Below are 20,322 nucleotides of genomic sequence, written 5' to 3'. Positions count from 1 at the left end.
AGATAAGCAGTATTTGCCTGTTCTTGTTTAGCGTGTGAGTTCATATGGGCCAGATACTCAGCTGGTATAAATCAATGTAGCTACATGGATTTCAATATAGTTGCACTGATTTACACCAGCTGAGGATCAGCCCATATACTGTGAAAATTGCTAAACTGAATGTTAGTCTGCCCTTAGCTCCTAACATATTGTGTACTGTGTTTACCTGACTTTTCTTAAAAAACTTGAAAACTTGTTTTAAATCATTACAAGCCCAGTCCCCAGTGATGCTGAGTGACGTTACAGTGGAGTTGAATTTGCCCTAGGATGTTTGCAAGTGAGCAAAATCAGCATCCTTCTGATTTTGCAAATTTCATCAGTCAGTTATAGATTTTACACAGCCAAATCAAGCGTACTTCATAGCTTGATCCGTTTAGCCAAACCCCCGAATATGAAAGAGCTTAAATAGATAGTTTCAGCTTTTGCTCATCTCTAGTGTTGCATGTGTTGGCTTTATGCTGTGTTAATACTCAGGCACTTTCAAGAGAGATTTTCCCTTCTTTCTTTTATGCAACATTAAAAATAAAAATTGAGAGAATTGAGGAATAATATACTCCCTCTAATGAAACTACAATAATTTATTCTATTTAATCATTTAACCCCTGTCACTGTGGCACTGAACAGGAGGCTATGTGTCTATGTAAAACAATGTGTGTGTGTGTGTGTGTGTGTGTGTGTGTGTGTGTGTGTGTGTGTGTGTGTTTGTATATCTGTCTATAGCGTCTTTGTGTTTTTATTAAGAGAGGTCAAACTGAAAAAAATTAAGAGAGAACACTTGCAAAACATACATCTCCAGTTCTTTCAATTTCCTGCTGGATTGTCTTAACTACCTCTGTGTTTTCTCTTCCATCTCAGTTGGAAGGATAACTTGTGTATTTGTCTGGTCAGCACTGGAGCCAAAGATGTTGTAAGACTCTGCATGTGTGTCTCCTGGGATGTTCTTTTTAATATAATATCAGTATATTTTATGCAAATACACATAAGCAAAAAAAAAATAAAAAATCCGAAGAACAATGTCATGTGTATCTTACATTATAATACATCAGGGTGGCATTACTATTCTACCTCTGTTGAATTTTTTATAGTTTGCCTGTGCGGTGGCCTATAGCAGTCCTAGGGGTTGTATTCTCACCGGCCCTCACAGAGCCATGGTTTGTGCTTGAGAGTCTCTTTCATTCTCTAATCACAAACAAATCACAGGGACTGATGCTGCAATCCAGTGAAGTCAATGGGAATTCTATATAGGTAGTGATTTAAGCACTGGGCCACTATTTCCTGGTCCTGCAAGCTATCCATATGAGTGGAGACTGCACCTGCATGGAGCCTCCCTGAAATTAATGGGTCTCCATGCGGCTATATCTCATGAATCAATTTGCAGGACTCAGACCATAATCTCTACCTGTTCCCAGTGGTGGGGCAATAGAATTTCACTGTTCCTCATTTGTTTCCACTCTGACATTGTATTGTTTGCTGTTGATTGCAATTTTTGCTCCACAAATAAAGGTAAATTAGATTTTAAGAACACTATTTAGTAGGAAAAACTGTTAATTTAGGCTCCAAATTCTAGATCTTGTTCAAAAGTTGTATACAACCAAATAGCAATAAACATATTTCCATTAATTTTGTAAAAATTAACATTCAGTGAAAAAAGATTTTATTTTGTTTGTATTTAAATGTTTCTCTACAGTGTTTGCAATCCAGGCTTTGCAGCACGGTGTCAGAGCACGAGATATCAGAAAGTGACACTGAGATACTCATTTTCATGGCTCAAACTGAAGGAAATGCAAAAAAGTAAATAAATAGATACCATGTACATATTGATGAGCAAATTAGATTTTAAAATTGGTTTCCTTTTTAATAGCATAAGGTATCACTAGCAAAACAGGTGAAGAATTTTATAAGTGATTATTTTTATACTTATTTTTTTATTAAAGATATATATATATAATTGTTTACACTTTGTTATTTACTTAAAGTATATAATTTAAGGCCTGAGTCCTGCAAAGACTTGTGAACATGCTTAACTTTATGTACTGTGAGTAGTCCAACTGACTTTGCAGAGAATAAAGCTAAGCATATGCATAAGTCTTTGCAGAATCAAGGCCTAAGTGACTACAGTAGAGTTGAGGAGGTTATGAATTACAGCTACTATGCATATTATTATTTTAAATGTTATATCAGTGGTTTATTTTGTATCAGTTCATCCCATCTGCCCATCTTTTTTCAAATTGTTAGTTAATTAAATACAGGAAGGCATTTCTCTTAATTATTTTATTCTGGGCGGCCATGTTTCTATACATGAGATTTGTTTTGCGAATGGAGAAATAACCTACATCACAAAGGCAGAGACTACCTCAAACAGAAAGAAGGGAAATTGTCTCTATGTATTTTTTTAGCTAGGTAGGGTAGGCCCAAACTCCAAATAAAATGAAATGTCCAATAATAAATAAGCCTTATAAAAAACCATGAAAGGACCATAATTGTAAAATCCGTTCATTCTGCCAAATATGCCTAACGCACTGGAGCGTCCATTATAGGGTTGCCAACCTTCCCGGATTGGCCTGGAGTCTACCAGATTCGGCATTGATCTCCTGGTGACTGTTGAAAGCAATCCTGAAGATTTTAATAGGCTTTTAAAAGTCCGGTCAGTGGTGCAGTGGAGCTAAGGCAGGATCTTTACGTGCCCTGGCTCCGCGCAGCTCCCAGAAGCAGCCAGCATGTCTGGCCCCTAGGTTCAGGGGCAGCCAGGGGTCTCCACATACTGCCCCCACACCAAGCGGCAGCTCTGCAGCTCCTATTGGCCAGGAACCGTGGCCAATGGGAGCTGCATGGGCGGTGCCTGTAGGCACGTGGAGCCACCTGGCTGCCCCTGAGCCTAGGAGCCAGCGGGACATGCCACAGCTTCCAGGAGCCGCCTGAGGTAAGTGGCCAGAGCCCGCACCCCTCACCTCTTCCCACACCCCAACCCTCTGCCCCAGCCCTGAGTCCCCTCCTACACTCAAACTCCCTCCCAGAACCTGCACCCCAAGCCCCCTCCCACATCCCAACTCCCTGTCCCAGCCCTGAGCCCCTCCTGCACTCCAAACACCTCAGCCCCAGCCCAGAGCCCCCCTCCTGCACCCTAAACCCCTCATCCTTGGCCCCAGCCCAGAGCCCGCATCCCCAGCCAGAGCCCTTGCCTTCTCCCGCACCCCAACTCTCTTTCCCAGCCCTGAGCCCCCTCCCACACCCCAAACCCCTCATTTCTGACCCCACCCCGAAGCCCGCACCCGCACCCCAGCCCCCTGCCCCAGCCCAGTGAGGGGGGAAGGGCAGGGTCTTGAAGAAGGGGCGGGGGAGGGGCATGGCCTCGGGGAAGGGGCAGGGCAGGGGGCGGCACAAAGGTGTTCAGTTTTATGCAATTAGAAAGTTGGTAACTCTAGTCCATTAGTCATGCTCCCTGCTAGAATTCACTTTGCGTATGTGTTTTCTTTCCTTCACAGAAAGAATGTGCTAATTTCATCAAGGTGCTTAAAGCTTACAACCAGACTCACTTGTACGCCTGCGGAACTGGGGCTTTTCATCCAGTTTGCACCTATATTGAAATTGGACGACATCCTGAGGTAAAAACAGGATTTTTTTATACTTTTTCTTTAAGAAAAAACCCAAAAGCCTCACCTTTACTGATGTTTAGCCATGACCTTTTCCAGCCAAAATGGATCATTACTAATTTCTGCAGCGCATTGAGTTGCTGGATTACTGTGGCTGCCATAGGTCAACTTCTGATTCCAGTGTGTTCTGATTTACACAGTATTAAACCAGAAGCTGGGAATGGGTGACAGGGGATGATTGATGATTACCTTTTCTGTTCATTCCCTCTGGCATTGGCCATTGTCGGAAGACAGGATACTGGGCTAGATGGACCTTTTCTCTGACCCAGTATGGCCGTTCTTATGTTTATTACCTGCCCCCCAAAATTAAACAAATGAAACCACACCCGCTTTGTCTGGTTTATAAAATCAAATGTGCTTCCTTTTTTTGTTTGTGACAGATATCAGCTATCTGAGGATACAATATTATCAACACCTTTGTTCTAGTGCCAGCTTTGTCCTCCAGGTCTCTTCCCAGTCAGTAGAGTCTGACACTGCAGCAGCTTTCTCCCATCGGGGAATTAAGACACAATGCCACACAAGCATATTTCTCAGCTCTCCAGTTTGTCCTGACTCACTGACAGTTTTGCTGGCTCAAATGAGGCCTGGTTTTCGTTTTCTTACCCTCACCCCTGCTATCCCTCCCCTTGCTTTTGTTATTTATTTGTTGAATGCCCATATTGTGCTCTGTGTTGCAGAAAGCATGGAATAGACTCAGAAGAGCTCATTCTACTTTTTAACTAAATATAAACCTGATGGGCCAGATCCTCACTGGTGTAAATCAGTGTTGCTCCACTAAAATCAACGGAGCTATGTTGTTTTACATAGCTGAGGCCTTGGAGGATGGGGGCGGTGTCTTAGATTTGATCCATTTTCTGCTTTGTTCTTTCCTAAAAGGTTAAACTTTTATTGTAATATTAGCATAAGTCTATAATATAAGGGAAGCCACTTTGCCTTTGTTCTCTATGTGGCTTATGTGGCTATTGCTCCCTGGATCCTTTCAATTCATAGAATAAATTCTCTTGCTGTGTTCTCAGCCATCACTTGTTTAATTTATGGAGCTGAGGGGGGAGGTGCTGTTGTTTCTGGGGTGCGGGGGAGAATCCATAGTTGTGTTACATTGACTTGCTCTGATCAGTGAAGCAAAATTATTAGAGTCACCTCATGGAGTTGACATTCAGGATTGCAGATTGCCAGGAAAATAAAGACATCTTTGTTTAAATGAATGACCCTCAATCATTTAAAAATTGGATTCTGCTTCTTATAGAAAAAATAACAGATTCTTTGAGTGATGACTTAGCAGTCTGGGAGTGATTTTTCCCTACAAAAATGTCTTTTAATATTCAAAACATGCATCCTTCTTAATGTTCTAAGCATAAGGTTTTGGGAGAGATGAGGGGAGTGCTTAGTGGAAGGATTTGGGGCTCTTTAAGGCTTGTAGTCTTGGCAATTAGTGATTGTCTCTTGACCACACACAGTATGCCATTGCTTACTGCATTAAGCAGATTCTTTGCTTCCTGAGATCCATTTGGGAATTGGTAGACATATTAATTAACTCTAGTTCCGTAAGATGTGTGTCAATCAATTCTTGGCTATCTGCCAGTTGTAGCTATCTGTGGAGAGATAGCAAGCATGAGGTCATTTACTTTTACATTTGGCTGTTTTATGAGCATACAGTAAAACTCACACACTTTATCAAGGATTTATGGAAAGGATGATCAGAGACTAGGGACCAGATCCAACCTTGGGGTAACCCCACTGACTTTGACATTGGGATGAATTTGTCCCTAGAACTGTAGCCACTTATTTGCATTTGCTTCTTTTTGATGAACTGTAATTACCAAGAGGGTCTAAATCCTTGAGTTTGCTGTCATTTGGTCCTCCTGAGCCTGAACACCGCCCTCAGGCTGTAACCTCACAATCCAGTCAGAATAAGGGGCAGTATGTAGCATCAGTGCTGAAACTAGGGGTACTGGAGGTGCTACTGCACCCCCTGCCGTGAAGTGGTTTCCATTATATACAGGGTTTACAGTTTGGTTCAATGGATCTCAGCACCCCCACTATGCAAATTGTTCCAGTGGCATGTAACTGTGCTGCCTCAGAAGCAAGACGTTGACTCTCACCGTTTAATTCATCAGACTGAACATGCTACCCGCAAACATACATAATCTAATAAATACATTGTGAGTTATACCAGTTTCCTGGGAAAGGCAGGATCTTGTTTAAACCTGTTCCAGATTTGGAAAGGAATAGTTCAAGCACTTAGAGAGAAAAATAACACTGATTTCTGAAAAGACTCCCTTTAAAATGCCAAGACTAGAGCCAGACTCAATAAAACGAGAGACCCAAAGAGGCAGCAATCTCCCCACAACTCTTTTATAAAGGTTTCTAGAGAGAAACGTAGGCCTCTGTCTTGCTCCCATTAAAACAAATGGCAAATTTCCCGTTGACTCCAGTGGGAGCAGGATCAACCTCTTAGTGGTATTACCCTTATTATTATAAATCACTGTGAGTCAGACAGTGCCATGAAGGAACAAACCATAAGTACAGGGAGGCACAGAGCGGCACTAAACCAGGAGGCATGTCTGGCCAGCTGCAATGAGGGCGAGAGCAAGACTTGGTCGTCTCATTGTCCTCTTTGGGGTAGCTTGTGCCCCACAGGTTGCAAGCAGGAGCAGTCCTTGTGCTGAGAAGATGCAGGAAACAATTCTACCTGGTCCTTGCATTGGGGGTGGAGGGCGTGAGATGTCTCCCTGCACCCTCCCCCATCTCTTGCACACTCAGACAGGCAGTACAAAATAGTGAGCCAGATCCACAACTGGTGTAAATAAGTGAAACATTATTGACTTTCTCAGAGAGAAGCTGATTTACACCAACCATCCCCAGCATCCTTAATTGTCTCCTCCCCAAACTCTTGTGATTGTTCATCTGATTAACAATCATCTTTAACAGTAGGAACCTAAAAGATCTGGGATCACTTTGTTTCGCAGGTCATTTCTCATCCTTACTCGATAAAGGAGCTCTACATTTAGTTCAGATTTATGATGTATATAAAACTTTAAGTTATTGCATCTGAAATTATATAATGCTACCACCTGTAACATATTTGCTTTTTCCGGTTTCTGTGCATTTAAAAAACCTTTGGTACAACTCATAAAATGTTGTTAAATTATACCTTCCACTATGTCCCCCCCCCCCCCCACAATACATCACATTAGAAGAAGTCCAGAGTGCACTTTTCCAAGTAATGGGCATCCTGTTAAGATACATTTAAATCATGTTTTCCTACAGCAATGGAGGACCACCGCTCTCCTAAGGAGAGTGTCTAATGGCATTGGCAGAAGTGATTGTAGCACATGTAGGCATACCTAAGCTACCTTTGATCAAACTAGCTTGCTCAATATCACAGTGAAGCCACAGCAAGACAGGCTCTCCGTCCAAGTATGTACCCAGGGTCCCAGACACCTAGCCCGTGCCTCCGACCGTGCTGTTGTAGCTTCCCTGCTATTTTTCACAACTGATCAAAGTTAGTTCAGGAATGCCTACGCATGCTGCAGTCACACCTCGGTGTAGACACACTCCAAGGGGATTGAGAAATGTGAGTTACTGTTGGTAGAAAAGCAAACACGATGTTTCATCATATAACACAAAGCATGGGGCATTAAAATGACTTCACTGGGAGCAGATGTGGCATAAATGGCATAGCTTCATTGACAACCATGGAGCTACACAAGTTTATATCAGCTCAGGATCTGGCCTGTGGTTTTTAAGTGAAACATTTGAGCAAATGATGTTTTTAATTGTAAGTTAAGGCTCATCTGAGCGTAAACTTTCTAACTTGCTTTCTGTCCAATTAAAAGTATGTTCATATGACATTCATAGTGCTCTCCAGTTATTGGAAAAACAGAGTTATATTCACAAATGCAAAAGAACAGGATCTGAAGCTCCTCCATGATATTAGAGTTCTAGTCATAATTATAGTTACTGGGAGATGCCAGCAAAAGAAGCTGTTGTTTTGCTAAAAAATGGTATCAATTACTTTTAATATAGTTTCAGAGTAGCAGCCGTGTTAGTCTGTATCCGCAAAAAGAAGAACAGGAGTACTGGTGGCACCTTAGAGACTAACAAATTTATTAGAGCATAAGCTTTCATGGACTACAGCCCACTTCATCCGAAGAAGTGGGCTGTAGTCCACGAAAGCTTATGCTCTAATAAATTTGTTAGTCTCTAAGGTGCCACAAGTACTCCTGTTCTTCTTTTTAATATAGTGATGCCATTTAAACGCTACAAAGTAGGAACTATCTCATTACTCTTGTGATAGTAAAACCTAAGAGGCCAGATGCTCAGCTGATGTAAAGTGGCATTGCTCCCCTGGAGCACTGTCTTCATTTGCCAAGGTTGTCTTCGCTACTGCAGTGAATTGTACAGGGAGATCTCGGCCTTGAATGTTCCAAAGGTGAAATCCTGTGGCATGTGGAAAGGCTTAGAAGTCGGAGAAATAAGTAGTGTTCTTCTGCACTGGGGGACTCCTAGCCACAGAGCAACTCTATTCCTCCTATATTATGTTAAGCAAAGCTGTAGGAATAGCTCCCAGTGTAAATGCGTGGGAGAAATGATATGAGTCAGGATGGTGGCCAGATCTAGCCAGTGATTTCACAAGACTGCCTGATGTGGCAGAGACACGGGGACTATCGATTCCAGTGTTGTCCTTAGAATACATGGAACAGCTCTGCTGGCACTCCGTGCCAGCTAGGTGAATTTCACATGATCTCATGTTATCCCATGTGGAGAAACTTTGCATTAAGTCCAGCTTTGCACAGAAGTCAGATTTGGCTTCAACTTCTAAGAAGAATAAATCTTGACATACTCAAAACATTGCAAGGATTTTAGGGCCTCTTCTCTTTTCAGGTTATGTGTACAACTACCATTGATATCAGTTAGGCACAGGTATGTAAAGTAAGCCTTTCAGTGAGCATAAGCAATCATTTACAACAGGTGAATGGGCATCACACAGAACAATATAAGCATGGCAATCCACCATGTGGTGATTAGTATTTGCATACATTTGCAAACTGAACAGCTTGTCTTTGGTAAAGCCTGAAAATCATTTTAATAAAGAAGCGAAAGGCGGGTTGTTGGAATCTCTGTGCATTTTTAAGCATCATCTCACATCAGCATGTATTTCCTAGGAGTCCAACGTTATTTTTCCATTGAGTACCTTTAGTTACATTGCTCTATCTTGTTGTAAAGTTACAGAAATAGTAGGTCAATATAAATATGTAATTTGAGTCCCATATACAAGATTTTTTGAAAAACTCCATAACCCACTTTAAAAATATAAATATATGAATCAGGCTCAAGTTTTAATCACTTTTTCTGATGTATTGCAGAGCTTGCGTTATTTTTAGCTGCATTTACTTTAGTACTACAAAAGATAATGCTACTGATACTTTTCAAGGCTCATTCCTGACTTCCTTACTCAGGAAAACTCCAATTGAAGTCCATTTCCTAAGTAGCTTCTTTGTGTTGGGTTCTTAGTGCTTTTATTTTGATATTTTAGGTGGTGTCAATAGTTTATTTCTGACAGCCGTTTGTCTACACTGTATATCATAGATGATGTCTAAATAGCAGTGGCTGGCACCTTCAGGTCTCGCTACATATACATATAGAACTTCTTTTTTAAGAGTGTCTCTTGCCTTTGCAAGATTTGGACTCACATTTTACATCAACAATTGAATTGTGGATACAAATCAGGACATCTGTGACTCTAGCTACCTAATTTGTGATATAAGTCAGGTAGCTGCAAGCACAACTACTTAGATTTGTAGATACAATTCATTGTATGGCATGCTCAGAAAGGAAGGCAGGTCCTTATGCCACCTGAAAATTTACCTCTAAACATTTGTGATAATATTTTATAGTAGATTGATCCATTTGGTCTCCTACCTACAGGGTGTAAAGTTATATGAAAAAGGAATGGAGCTATACCATTTTATACCAGCAGAAGATCTGGCCCATTATCTTAAAATCTGAATGTGGTACAAATATATTTTTTGGGAAAAAAGCGTTTAGCAAAGGGATCAAGCTTTAATCATTGCCAGGGAATGAGAGCATCTTAGGCTTTCAGCTGTCATTTAGCACGTTCAGTTCTGCCCTTGTATATTTCATAATTACACATTGGTAGCTTGGAATCTGTGTCTAAAGTGACAGAAATGTAAGTTGGTAATTATGTCTGAGCTTGGCTTTGAAATTCACAATTTGAGCATTTACATGCAGAAAACGAAATCAAGTTTTGAACTGTCAGAAGTCAAAACAGGGAGTTTGGTTTTTTGTTTTTTGTTTTTGATGGTCTTTATTCTCCAGTCTAGCAACTTAACCTGATTTAATGGAATCAGTAGTTGCTTAGCAAATCATAATACGAGAAGATCTAACATATGATGATGAGCAGAGGAAGTCCTTGTAACTTACAACAGCAGGGGCTATTTGTTGCACTGTAGAAGCCCCTAATGAATCACTGTTTTATATTTCTAATCTGCTCAATTCAGATATTCAACAACTGTCCTTTATTTGGTACTTGATAAACATATCCAAATCGCTGCAGTACTACTCTGAAGCTTACTCTTGAATAAAAAGGCTAAACCTTAGAATCATCTCACCTAGATATATTTGTAAGGAATGATTTAATTAAAGTAGCTCTGCGGCACGATGTTCTGTCAGACTTAGCAGTTTTTGTTTTAACTGAAAACTCCTTTAAGATATTTACTGATAGGAGTCAGAGTAGCAGCCGTGTTAGTCTGTATCCGCAAAAAGAAGAACAGGAGGACTTGTGGCACCTTAGAGACTAACAAATTTATTAGAGCATAAGCTTTCGTGGACTACAGCCCACTTCTTCGGATGCATATAGAATGGAACATATATTGAGGAGATATATATACACACATACAGAGAGCATAAACAGGTGGGAGTTGTCTTACCACCTCTGAGAGGCCAATTAATTAAGAGAAAAAAAACTTTTGAAGTGATAATCAAGCTAGCCGAGTACAGACAGACAGTTAGATAACAAGTGTGAGAATACTTACAAGGGGAGATAGATTTAATGTTTGTAATGGCTCAACCATTCCCAGTCCTTATTTAAACCGGAGTTGATTGCGGGTGGCTATATTACAACAGAAAAACTTCAAAAACAGACTCCAACGAGAAACTGCTGAGCTAGAATTGATATGCAAACTAGACACAATCAACTCCGGTTTAAATAAGGACTGGGAATGGTTGAGCCATTACAAACATTAAATCTATCTCCCCTTGTAAGTATTCTCACACTTGTTATCTAACTGTCTGTCTGTACTCGGCTAGCTTGATTATCACTTCAAAAGTTTTTTTTCTCTTAATTAATTGGCCTCTCAGAGGTGGTAAGACAACTCCCACCTGTTTATGCTCTCTGTATGTGTGTATATATATCTCCTCAATATATGTTCCATTCTATATGCATCCGAAGAAGTGGGCTGTAGTCCACGAAAGCTTATGCTCTAATAAATTTGTTAGTCTCTAAGGTGCCACAAGTCCTCCTGTTCTTCTTTTTACTGATAGGAGTGTGCTCTGGGGAAAATTCTGGGTGGCATTATGGACTCAATTTCTCTCCTTAAAGACTGATCACCAGAGAGATGAAAAAACATAAAACTTTATTTGGTTTGTGGGCAGATATCCTGAATATTGCCTTCTAAAAATATCACACATGCACAAACAGGAACCATAAAGATCACAAATGCTTGGCTTTGTTTAGTGTGGTCAGATTCTAGGGTGTGTCAAATTTGGATCCTTCGCCTTCTAATGAGTAGAATCTATGTGCTAGCACTCTTTCATGTCCATAACTGGGAACACGATTGTTCTTTAAATGTACATTACTTTCAGCCCTCTGTTGCTGAGAAATGCTTGTTGATTACAGCGAAGAACTGTATACAGTATGCCACAGTTGAATGACTTCCATGAATGAGAAACTAAAGCCAGTCGACATATTCATTAGGTTCAAAGAAATGAGCCTTAGAACTGTGGGAAAACTTTTGTTTATGCTACTGGAGGGGGAAAAAGAAAGAGAGAGAGAGAGAGAGAAAGACTGCCACGAAAGCAAATTCATGGAGTGGATCACACACAGAGAGTAGCAGACAGAATTTTCATTTAGATTGCGGGTAATGCCATATTTGTTTGAGTCCATGGCTCAAAACTATCCCAAGGCATTTCACAGAGAATAGGTGCATCACATTGGTAACTGGAGTACTCAAGTTTTAGGCAGTTCTTAGAATCTGGGGCTGATTCGGCTATCACTTACATTGATTTTACATTGTTGCAACTGCCTTCAATGGAGTTTTCTTTGATTTACACCAGTGTAACAGAGAGGAGACTCAAGTCTCTTTTTTTTTTCTGTACTATGACAGAAACCGCATGAATTTCTAGCACCTCATGTTTGATGTGTCAGATAGTTTTGCCATAGCTTTTAGGAGCATGAATTCTAATGATCTTTTCTTGCTAGTGCCGGGAATACTCCCACTGTTTGCATTTGGATGTTAATTATTTCTCCTGTCAGTAGAAGGATGTTTAGGAGAATTATTTACTTCCCGGATATGAATAGTCACACTGTCAGCATGGTGACCTCATCATATGAGACAAACAGAGCCTGACATAATATGGTGTAACACAACTCACTTCCTGATTCATTTCAAAGGTAGGGTGCAATCCTGCCAAGTACTGAGAGCCCTCAAGTCTCATTGACCTCTCAGGGTCAGATCTATAGAGATCATATTTTAAAAGGAGTTGGCTCACAGACTAACACTGTGGTACTGTGCTCATGTTGGGGGAGATTTATCTCCATTCATTCAGAGAAACCATAATGTTTCTAGTAGCCAGAAAATTCAGCACATCTTGTCTTATTAGAGAAGTAATTGAAAACATTAACCCAGCTTCATACGCATGCAGCATATGCAAAGTTTCATCCACACACCTCCAGTTACAATGGACAAGAATGACTGAACCCTTTGATCTCCATATGAACATGGAAAAAAATAAAACAAGCAACCACCATCTGTTGGGAAACAGATTTAATGAAAAGGGTGGATACTGGAGTACAGTACATTCCCTGACTTAACTGAGGAAATGACTTTAAAATAGATGGAATAAAGTAATACGTGATTTAGGACTATAGGATACAGAAAAATAGCAACAGAAAGATATATAGTACATAATTGAGTAGATCAGAATCAAGGCTGTATTATTCATAGTCAGAATCCATGTCACAAAACCTGGTTGACAGGAACTGACCTCAGATAGAAGAATCACATTTTAAATGTAATTTTGCAGCTGAAGGAAGTGCCTGTATTATGTTTGATAGCCCAGTACAAACATCTTGTCAAGTACGCTTTAAACATTTGGGGCAATGAAACAGCAGGTTTCAGCTGTGGCTGATGTACTACGTTTAAACCATGAAGTTATAAAATGTAGAAAGCTGCAAACATTACTGGGGCTTTTATTGGGTTTCGGGAGTAAGGGCCTGATCTGAAGCATAGTGAAGTCAGCAGCAGTCTTTCCATAGACTTCAATGGGCATTGAATCAAGCCCTGTGAGAGCCAATGCATCATTTCAGGGCTCTTGTTGCCTATTCCCTGATTTTCAATCACAGCTCAGATCATGGGGCTGCATCTCTGACCATCCCAGCTAATACCCTTCAATGAACCTATCCTCCAATAACTTATCTAGTTCTTTTTTTAAACCCGTTGTAGTTTTGGCCTTCACCAGGGCCAGCTCCAGGCACCAGCACAGCAAGCGGGTGCTTGGGGCAGCCAACGGAAAGGGGCAGCTGGTCCGGGTCTTCGGCGGCAATTCGGCGATGGGTCCCTCAGTCCCTCTCGGAGGGAAGGACCTGCTGCCGAATTGCTGCTGAAGAATGAAGCGGCGGTGGTGGAGCTGACCCGATCACAGCCTTTTATTTTTTTTTTTTGGCTGTTTGGGGTGGCAAAAACACTGGAGCCAGCCCTGGCCTTCACAAAATCCCCTGGCAACGAGTTCCATAGGTTGACTGTGCGTTGAGTGAAGAAGTACTTCCTTTTGTTTGTTTTAAACCTGCTGCCTATTAATTTGATTGGGTGACCCCTAGTTCTAGTGTTATGTGAAGGCATAAATAATATTTCCTTATTCATTTTCTCCAAACTAGTCAAGATTTTATAGACCTCTATCATATCCCCCCATAGTCGTCTCTTTTTCAAACTGAAAAATCCCAGTCTTTTCAATCTCTACTCATATGGAAGCTATTCCATACCCTAATCATTTTTGTTGCCCTTCTCTGTCCCTTTTGCCAATTCTAATATGTCTTTTTTTGAGATGGGGGCAACCAGATCTTCAAGCAGTATTCAAGATGTAGTTGTACCCAGGATTTATATAGAGGCATTATGATATTTTCTATCTTATTATCTATCCCTTTCTTAATTGTTCCTAACATTGTTAGGTTTTTTGACTGCCACTGCACATTGCATGGATGTTTTCAGAGAACTATCCACAGTGACTCCAAGATCTCTTTCTTAAGTGGTAACAGCTAATTTTGACCTCATCATTTTATATGTATAGTTGGGATTATGCTGTCCATTGTACATTACTTTGCATTTATCAACATTGAATTTCAGCTGCCATTTTGTTGCCCAGTCACCCAGTTTTGTGAGATGTTTTGTGATGTTACTGCTGTGAGCAGGTGGAGTTACTCTTGTAAGCAGAGCTAACTTCCACAGGTATTCCCACCAAGTGGCAAATTGAACAATGTTTAATTGTGCTCTTCTTTCACTACTTGGATCACAACCTTTTTTTCATATGGATTGTGGTGGGAATGCGTATTGGATATTGATGGTCTGATGTCATCTCCACAGTTTCATGGTATAAATAATACCTCCCAGCTGCAATTCTTGCCTGCACAAAGCCTCCAGGTCCTTTAGAGTTTCTGCTCTATTCTTTGTTGTATACAAAATATTCATATATTGTCACTAGCTCAACAGTTTACCTAAGAGAGTAGAATGTTCTACTCCCTACAAGGCTACTATTAATTCACAATATGGTTTGAAAAGCAGAGAGCACTAAAGCATGATGCTGTGATTAATAGTTGGCACCCTTCTACCCTTCTTTTTGATAAGAAGCAAAGATCTAAATGCCTGAAACCCCAAACATAATTTGCAGCAATACATGCAACATATACACATAAAGAGAAGATGGCTGCTAACAGAAGGAAGCTGTATTAGCAAGGACAAATATAGTATAACCATTGTGTGAGGTTTAACATTGTTAAATACCTCACAGAGGATAAAGGAAAAAGCTTTTTATCAAAATAGAACCTTTCATCTCTCTGCATCAGGGTTTTATCTGGCATAAGATGACACAGCTAGATTAACAATCAGGTATTTCAAGAAGAAGGGAGTCTGACAGGAAGCTAAATTCCATCATCCTTCTTTAAACAATACTTTTCTGTGAACATAAGAGCCAAGGTAATACTGCATGTTTGATCACTGCTGCAATGCCCATCAGCAGCAAAGTAATCCAATTTAAAGGGTGGAGCGCAGAAGTGGCAGACATTATGGGTTATTGTTATTTTTTTATTTAGTTTGATTTGGGTTGGGTTTCTTTTCTTGGGTTTGTTTATTTTTTATGGTGGAGCACAAAATTATCTAAAAATAAATGAAGAGTATGCAATTGGCTTTACAATCAGAAATAATTATCACCAATATAACTGATTTTATATATTGGTTTACTATGAGGAGTTTATTAATGTATTGCTAAAGAGATAAGGGAGGTCAACTTTGGTGTTGAAGAGGAGCAGAACTTCTAAGTGTTTGTTTTAGTCCCATATATCCTGTATTACACAGCTCTGTCTGTCCAACTCTCTATCTGTTTTAAGTGTATTCTAAAAATATGCTCCAACCCAGTAAGAAGTTATGGGTCTGATGTAGGAATTACTGGGTAAAATTATATGGCCTATGTTATAGAGGAGTCAGATAGTCAGAATGTTACTTTCAGGCCTTAATATTTATAGCTGAAATCCTGGCCCCCAATGAAATCAATGGCCCAATTTTCACTCATTCGCTCCAGTCTATGTTCTTATCTTACATAATTGTTATCATCCTGCTTCTGAGTTGCTTTTTTCTTTGTAACACTACATCTGAAACAAGTCTGGTTACAGGATAACTTTTCTCTCACCCCATAGGTACAAAGAAACAGATTATGCCCTTCCCTGTCATCCTCTCACCTGACTTTGTGGACTATCAAGGACCTTGCCATTCCAATTATTCCAAAAGTTCTATATTGGAAAAAGTGAACAACTTTCCACCATTGCTTGGAAATGGAAAGAAAGAGTAGTTCATATCTGTTTTTATTCTGACTCTCACAGCTTCTTTATTATGTGCCATGGCACTGTTCACATCTGGAGTTGATATATTTATTTCTGGGGGAAAGACTTATTGGTTTTGTTTGTTTGTTTGTTTGTTTTACTTTTGGGGGTCTAGAGAACAGAATGAGAAAGAATTACTGGAGAAGGATCCAGCTGTTGCTGGCTAATTTACTTAAGAAGAGGTGAGAAAAATCACACAGTATGAGCAAGTATGTCATGAACTCATACAGATAATGACTTACTGAATCATTGGTCTATCCTAGCCCTGGTCTACACTGGCGCGGGGTTGACCTAAGATACGCAACTTCAGCTACGTGAATAGCGTAGCTGAAGTCGGCGTATCTTAAGTCGACTTACCTGGCCATGAGGATGGCGGCGAGTCGACCGCTGCTGCTCCCCCGTCGACTCCGCTTCTGCCTCTCGCGAGCTGGAGTTCCGGAGTCGACGGGGAGCGCGTTCGGGGATAGATTTATCCGCGTCTAGACAAGATATGATAAATCAATTCCTGATAGATCGATCTCTACCCGCCGATGCGGCGGGTAGTGAAGACCTGCCCCTAGTCTATGGACATCTTCTATTACTTTGTTCTAAAAGGCATGGTCTTCCTCTCACCTATACTGATCTAAATCAGGTCTAGTAAGTGTTCCCAGCTTTAATTTTCATTCTTTAAAAATAACATGCCATTGAGTGTAGTTATACCCATTTTTCAACCCTAAACATTTTTTCATCTTCTTGGGGTTTATACCTTTCAAATAGTAGGAGTGCTGTCAGATACCTCATCTTTATGTAATTGCATACATTTTAGTTAATAAATACAGAATTACATGTGAAAGCTATGGATTCCTTTAAGTTACAGCATGAACTGATTTAGGGAGAGATATTGACTAACTCCTTGCAAGTGCATAATCAGACAAGAACCCAATACACTCCATTAATTAAATGTGCCCCGTAATGAATGCATCATGCAAGTTCTAATAACTACCTTTAGGTTAAAGTGCTCAGATAATCTCAGACTACAATAATACAATATCTGTCTTAGATATGTATCATTTCGGTAAAGTAATTAAAGGTTACTTAGCTGTTAAATGGTTACCTTGGAGGAATCCTTCAATAATGTGGCTTGAAACGTGCCTTCACAGTGTAAGTAATTAAGGAAATTAAATACCAAGGCTGTAGTAATCTATTTTCTGCACAGAATAGCTGGCATATAAATACAGTAGATAAGTAGGTGGCAGAAAGCCTAGGATATACTCCTTCTTGTTACTTTCATATGTGAAATAACATTTTATACTGTAGGTTGTAAGAGAACCATGACAAAAGAGCTTAAGAGCAGCAGAGTAGGAGAAATATCATGGTTCATATCCACATGCTATTCTAGTGCACAGCTCAAATAACACAGTTAGTCTGAAATACCTCTTAACATTAATTCAATCCTTTTTCACACCTATATGCCACATGGAGTTAAAAGATTGATAATGAATGACAAGGGTTTTGCTAGCAGCTCTATCTGACTCATCTGGAGGATTCTCACAGGGTTTAGTACCTTGGTGCCTTCTTCTGCACTTAATATAAACCACAGCAGGAAGGGTTGAGCAAACAGTTGATCCGAGCATAAACATTCCCCTTCAGCCCTTTAAATGGGAAGATAACATGCGTGGCACTTCTGGCAAAGCAAAGCATTAAAGCCGTGAGACAAATAGATTTTTCCTCACCATTTCTATACTGGCTTGAGAACTGATTTCACACATTGTCTTTTTACTTTACGGCATGTTATATGAGCATTAGAGAAACCAACAGCATAAACATCCCCCTGTATATTTCACTTCTTTTTGTATTTTTTTTTAAATGATAATTTTTTTAATCTGGATTCTTTACTAAATAATCTTAACACCTAAAGTTCAGATCAGCATTGCCATCCCGACATAGGCCTTGATTCAGTCGATGGGACCATTCATATATTTAAAAGTTACGTTCCTACTTAAATGCTTTTGCTGGATCACGGCCTTTGATAAACTGAAACACAAAACCTGCCCCTTCCTCCACACCACAGAAAGCCTTGCCCACAGCATAACTGGGAATGGATTAGCTGCACAAAATGCAGGATTTGGGGCAGTCTGACATAGATGGGATGGAGCCATAGCACATTGGGATGCTCTTTGGAGGTGCAAAAATGACCTTCTTCAGAGATGCAAGAGGGTTGAGGCTCCACAGATTGGGCATGAGTGGATCAGGGAATAAACTGATGGAGCTAGGGAAGCAGTCACTCTAAAATGAATTCAACTTCTTGCACCTGCAAACTGGCTTGGAGATAAGGACATATGACATAGACATGGGAGAAACAATGGCACCAGGTCTTTGAAGGGAGGGAGTCACTCTCCGTGTTGTAACACGACAGTTCATGAAGTTTCAGCTCTTTTTTCGGAGACAATGAAAAAATCTACACGGCTGTTACCCCAGCATGATGTTAGAACTAGAAGCCACTTTGAGCAGAGAATTGGAAGGGAATCATATGAGATGAATCTTGCAGAGATCTGGTAGACTTTCCCTTTCACTAGTTTCTTTCGATTGGAAGTGCGAAATGTTTGCTTCAGTTTGAGGGTTTTTTAAAAAAACAAGGCCAATAAATGTTGCATCTTAATGAAATGGCATTGATAATTTTTTTCAAAGCAGTAAATCACTAATTATTTCCTTTTATACTACTACCTTAACATGGTGTTTGAAGTTCACCAACACTGAAACCTGCAAGTATTTTACTGTGTGTTTAAACAGAAATTATGCTCTGTAGCTAATATTTATTTACAAGCTTGCAACAGGTTTCATAAAGAATATGATTGTACCTACAATACAAACCATGTGTTAAGTGTAGTAAATAAGTGCCCCTGCAATCATGTTTTTTCCCCTTGACTTGTTCCAAGTTTAGATTTTCATTTAGCTAAGCATCAGTGCTCAGTCAAGTGGTGTGTTAAGTATAGCCATGGAGGCAGAAAATATTTCAGTCTAATTATATCTGGTCTAGGTCTTTAAGTTCTTCCGATATTTCTGTCTGAGTGTGATTTTATATTGCAAAATGTACTTTACCATATACCTTAGACTTCTAAGGTCCATCTTGTGTTATAAGATTCTGTGACTTGGTTTTTATTACTTTAGGCTATGGTTTTCTACTTATGTAGACAAAGTCCAGCAGGCTGTTGTTTCCCCACTGAGGGCCTAATCCTGGACTCCTTAATGAGGATAAATTCCCTTGAAGCCAGCTGGAGTTTTTCTAAATAATGAGTGTAGGATCTTACCCAAAGAGCTTTGAATTCTGCATTCAGTGCATGCAGGCAGAAGAACTGAATGCCGCATTAATGTGGAACTGCAAAGGTGCTGCAAAGGTACAACAAGTAAGCAGAGTTAGTATAATAATATTAATTGATTCAGATACCCTGTACAAGATCAGTTTGTTCTCTGAAAGTATTGAAGGAACAAGTCAAATAGAAAAAAAAAAATCTGACTTTGTGTAACCTTACCCAGGAAAGGGAGCCAAAGAAGAAATTCTTGACATGTTAGTGGGAGTTTTGAGTATGGAAGCTATTCAGGGCTTGGGCATTGTCAATAGAGTTGTGCAACTTGTTTTGTGCTGAAAAATGCAGATTTGCGGCAACTGAACCTATTTGGGTTAATTTTGGCAAATGGTTTCAGTAAAAAAAAAATCAGAGAAGTTGAAACAGTTTACGCTGGTATTTCTGAAACAAAGAGTTTTGACTTTGAGCAAGACAATTTGTTCCAGAATTTCCCTCGATTTTATTTAAAAAAAACCCACTGGAAATGAAAAATTTCACCTGATCCCAAATTAATTTTTTCCAACTCTTTTATTTTGCTGAGAAATTAAAAAAAAATATTTTCAATCAGAATTTTTTTTTTTTAATTTTTCAGTTCAGCCACCAAACCAAAACATTGGTTATTCATCCAGCTCTATTTGTCTGCAAACAAAGTTGTTGCAGGTGACTAATTAAAGTGGGTGCAAACCCCTGTTTGGACTCTAGTTTGGTGTAAGAGTGGCTTATTTTGAGTTAGCTTAAGTTTGTTTCCAATTGCCTTAAGTTGACCTGAAATAAGTCACTCTTAAACCAAACCTAGAATGTCCACACAGGTTCACCTAAATTAGTTTAAATTCCCACTTTTTAGTAAACTGGTGCAATTGTGTAGACAAGCCCTTAGACTGAGAATGTTATTTAGCCTTTCAAAAGAATTTGCAGGAGAGCA

General features: G+C 39.8%; 1 protein-coding gene across 3 annotated transcripts in view; it reads left to right on the top strand.

Annotated features, from left to right (window-relative positions):
- SEMA3A (semaphorin 3A) overlaps positions 1–20,322 on the top strand; it is a 412,334-nt gene that overhangs the window by 291,003 nt on the left and 101,009 nt on the right. For all 3 annotated transcript variants that reach the window (XM_005304505.4, XM_042859420.2, XM_024108532.3), the window contains one exon: positions 3,522–3,641. In XM_005304505.4, the coding sequence (XP_005304562.2) occupies positions 3,522–3,641 (120 nt within the window). The remainder of the gene's footprint in view (positions 1–3,521; positions 3,642–20,322) is intronic.

This window comes from Chrysemys picta, chromosome 1 (assembly GCF_011386835.1).
Source record: "Chrysemys picta bellii isolate R12L10 chromosome 1, ASM1138683v2, whole genome shotgun sequence".
NCBI lineage: Eukaryota > Metazoa > Chordata > Testudines > Emydidae > Chrysemys > Chrysemys picta.
This window is presented reverse-complemented; position numbering and strand designations above follow the sequence as displayed.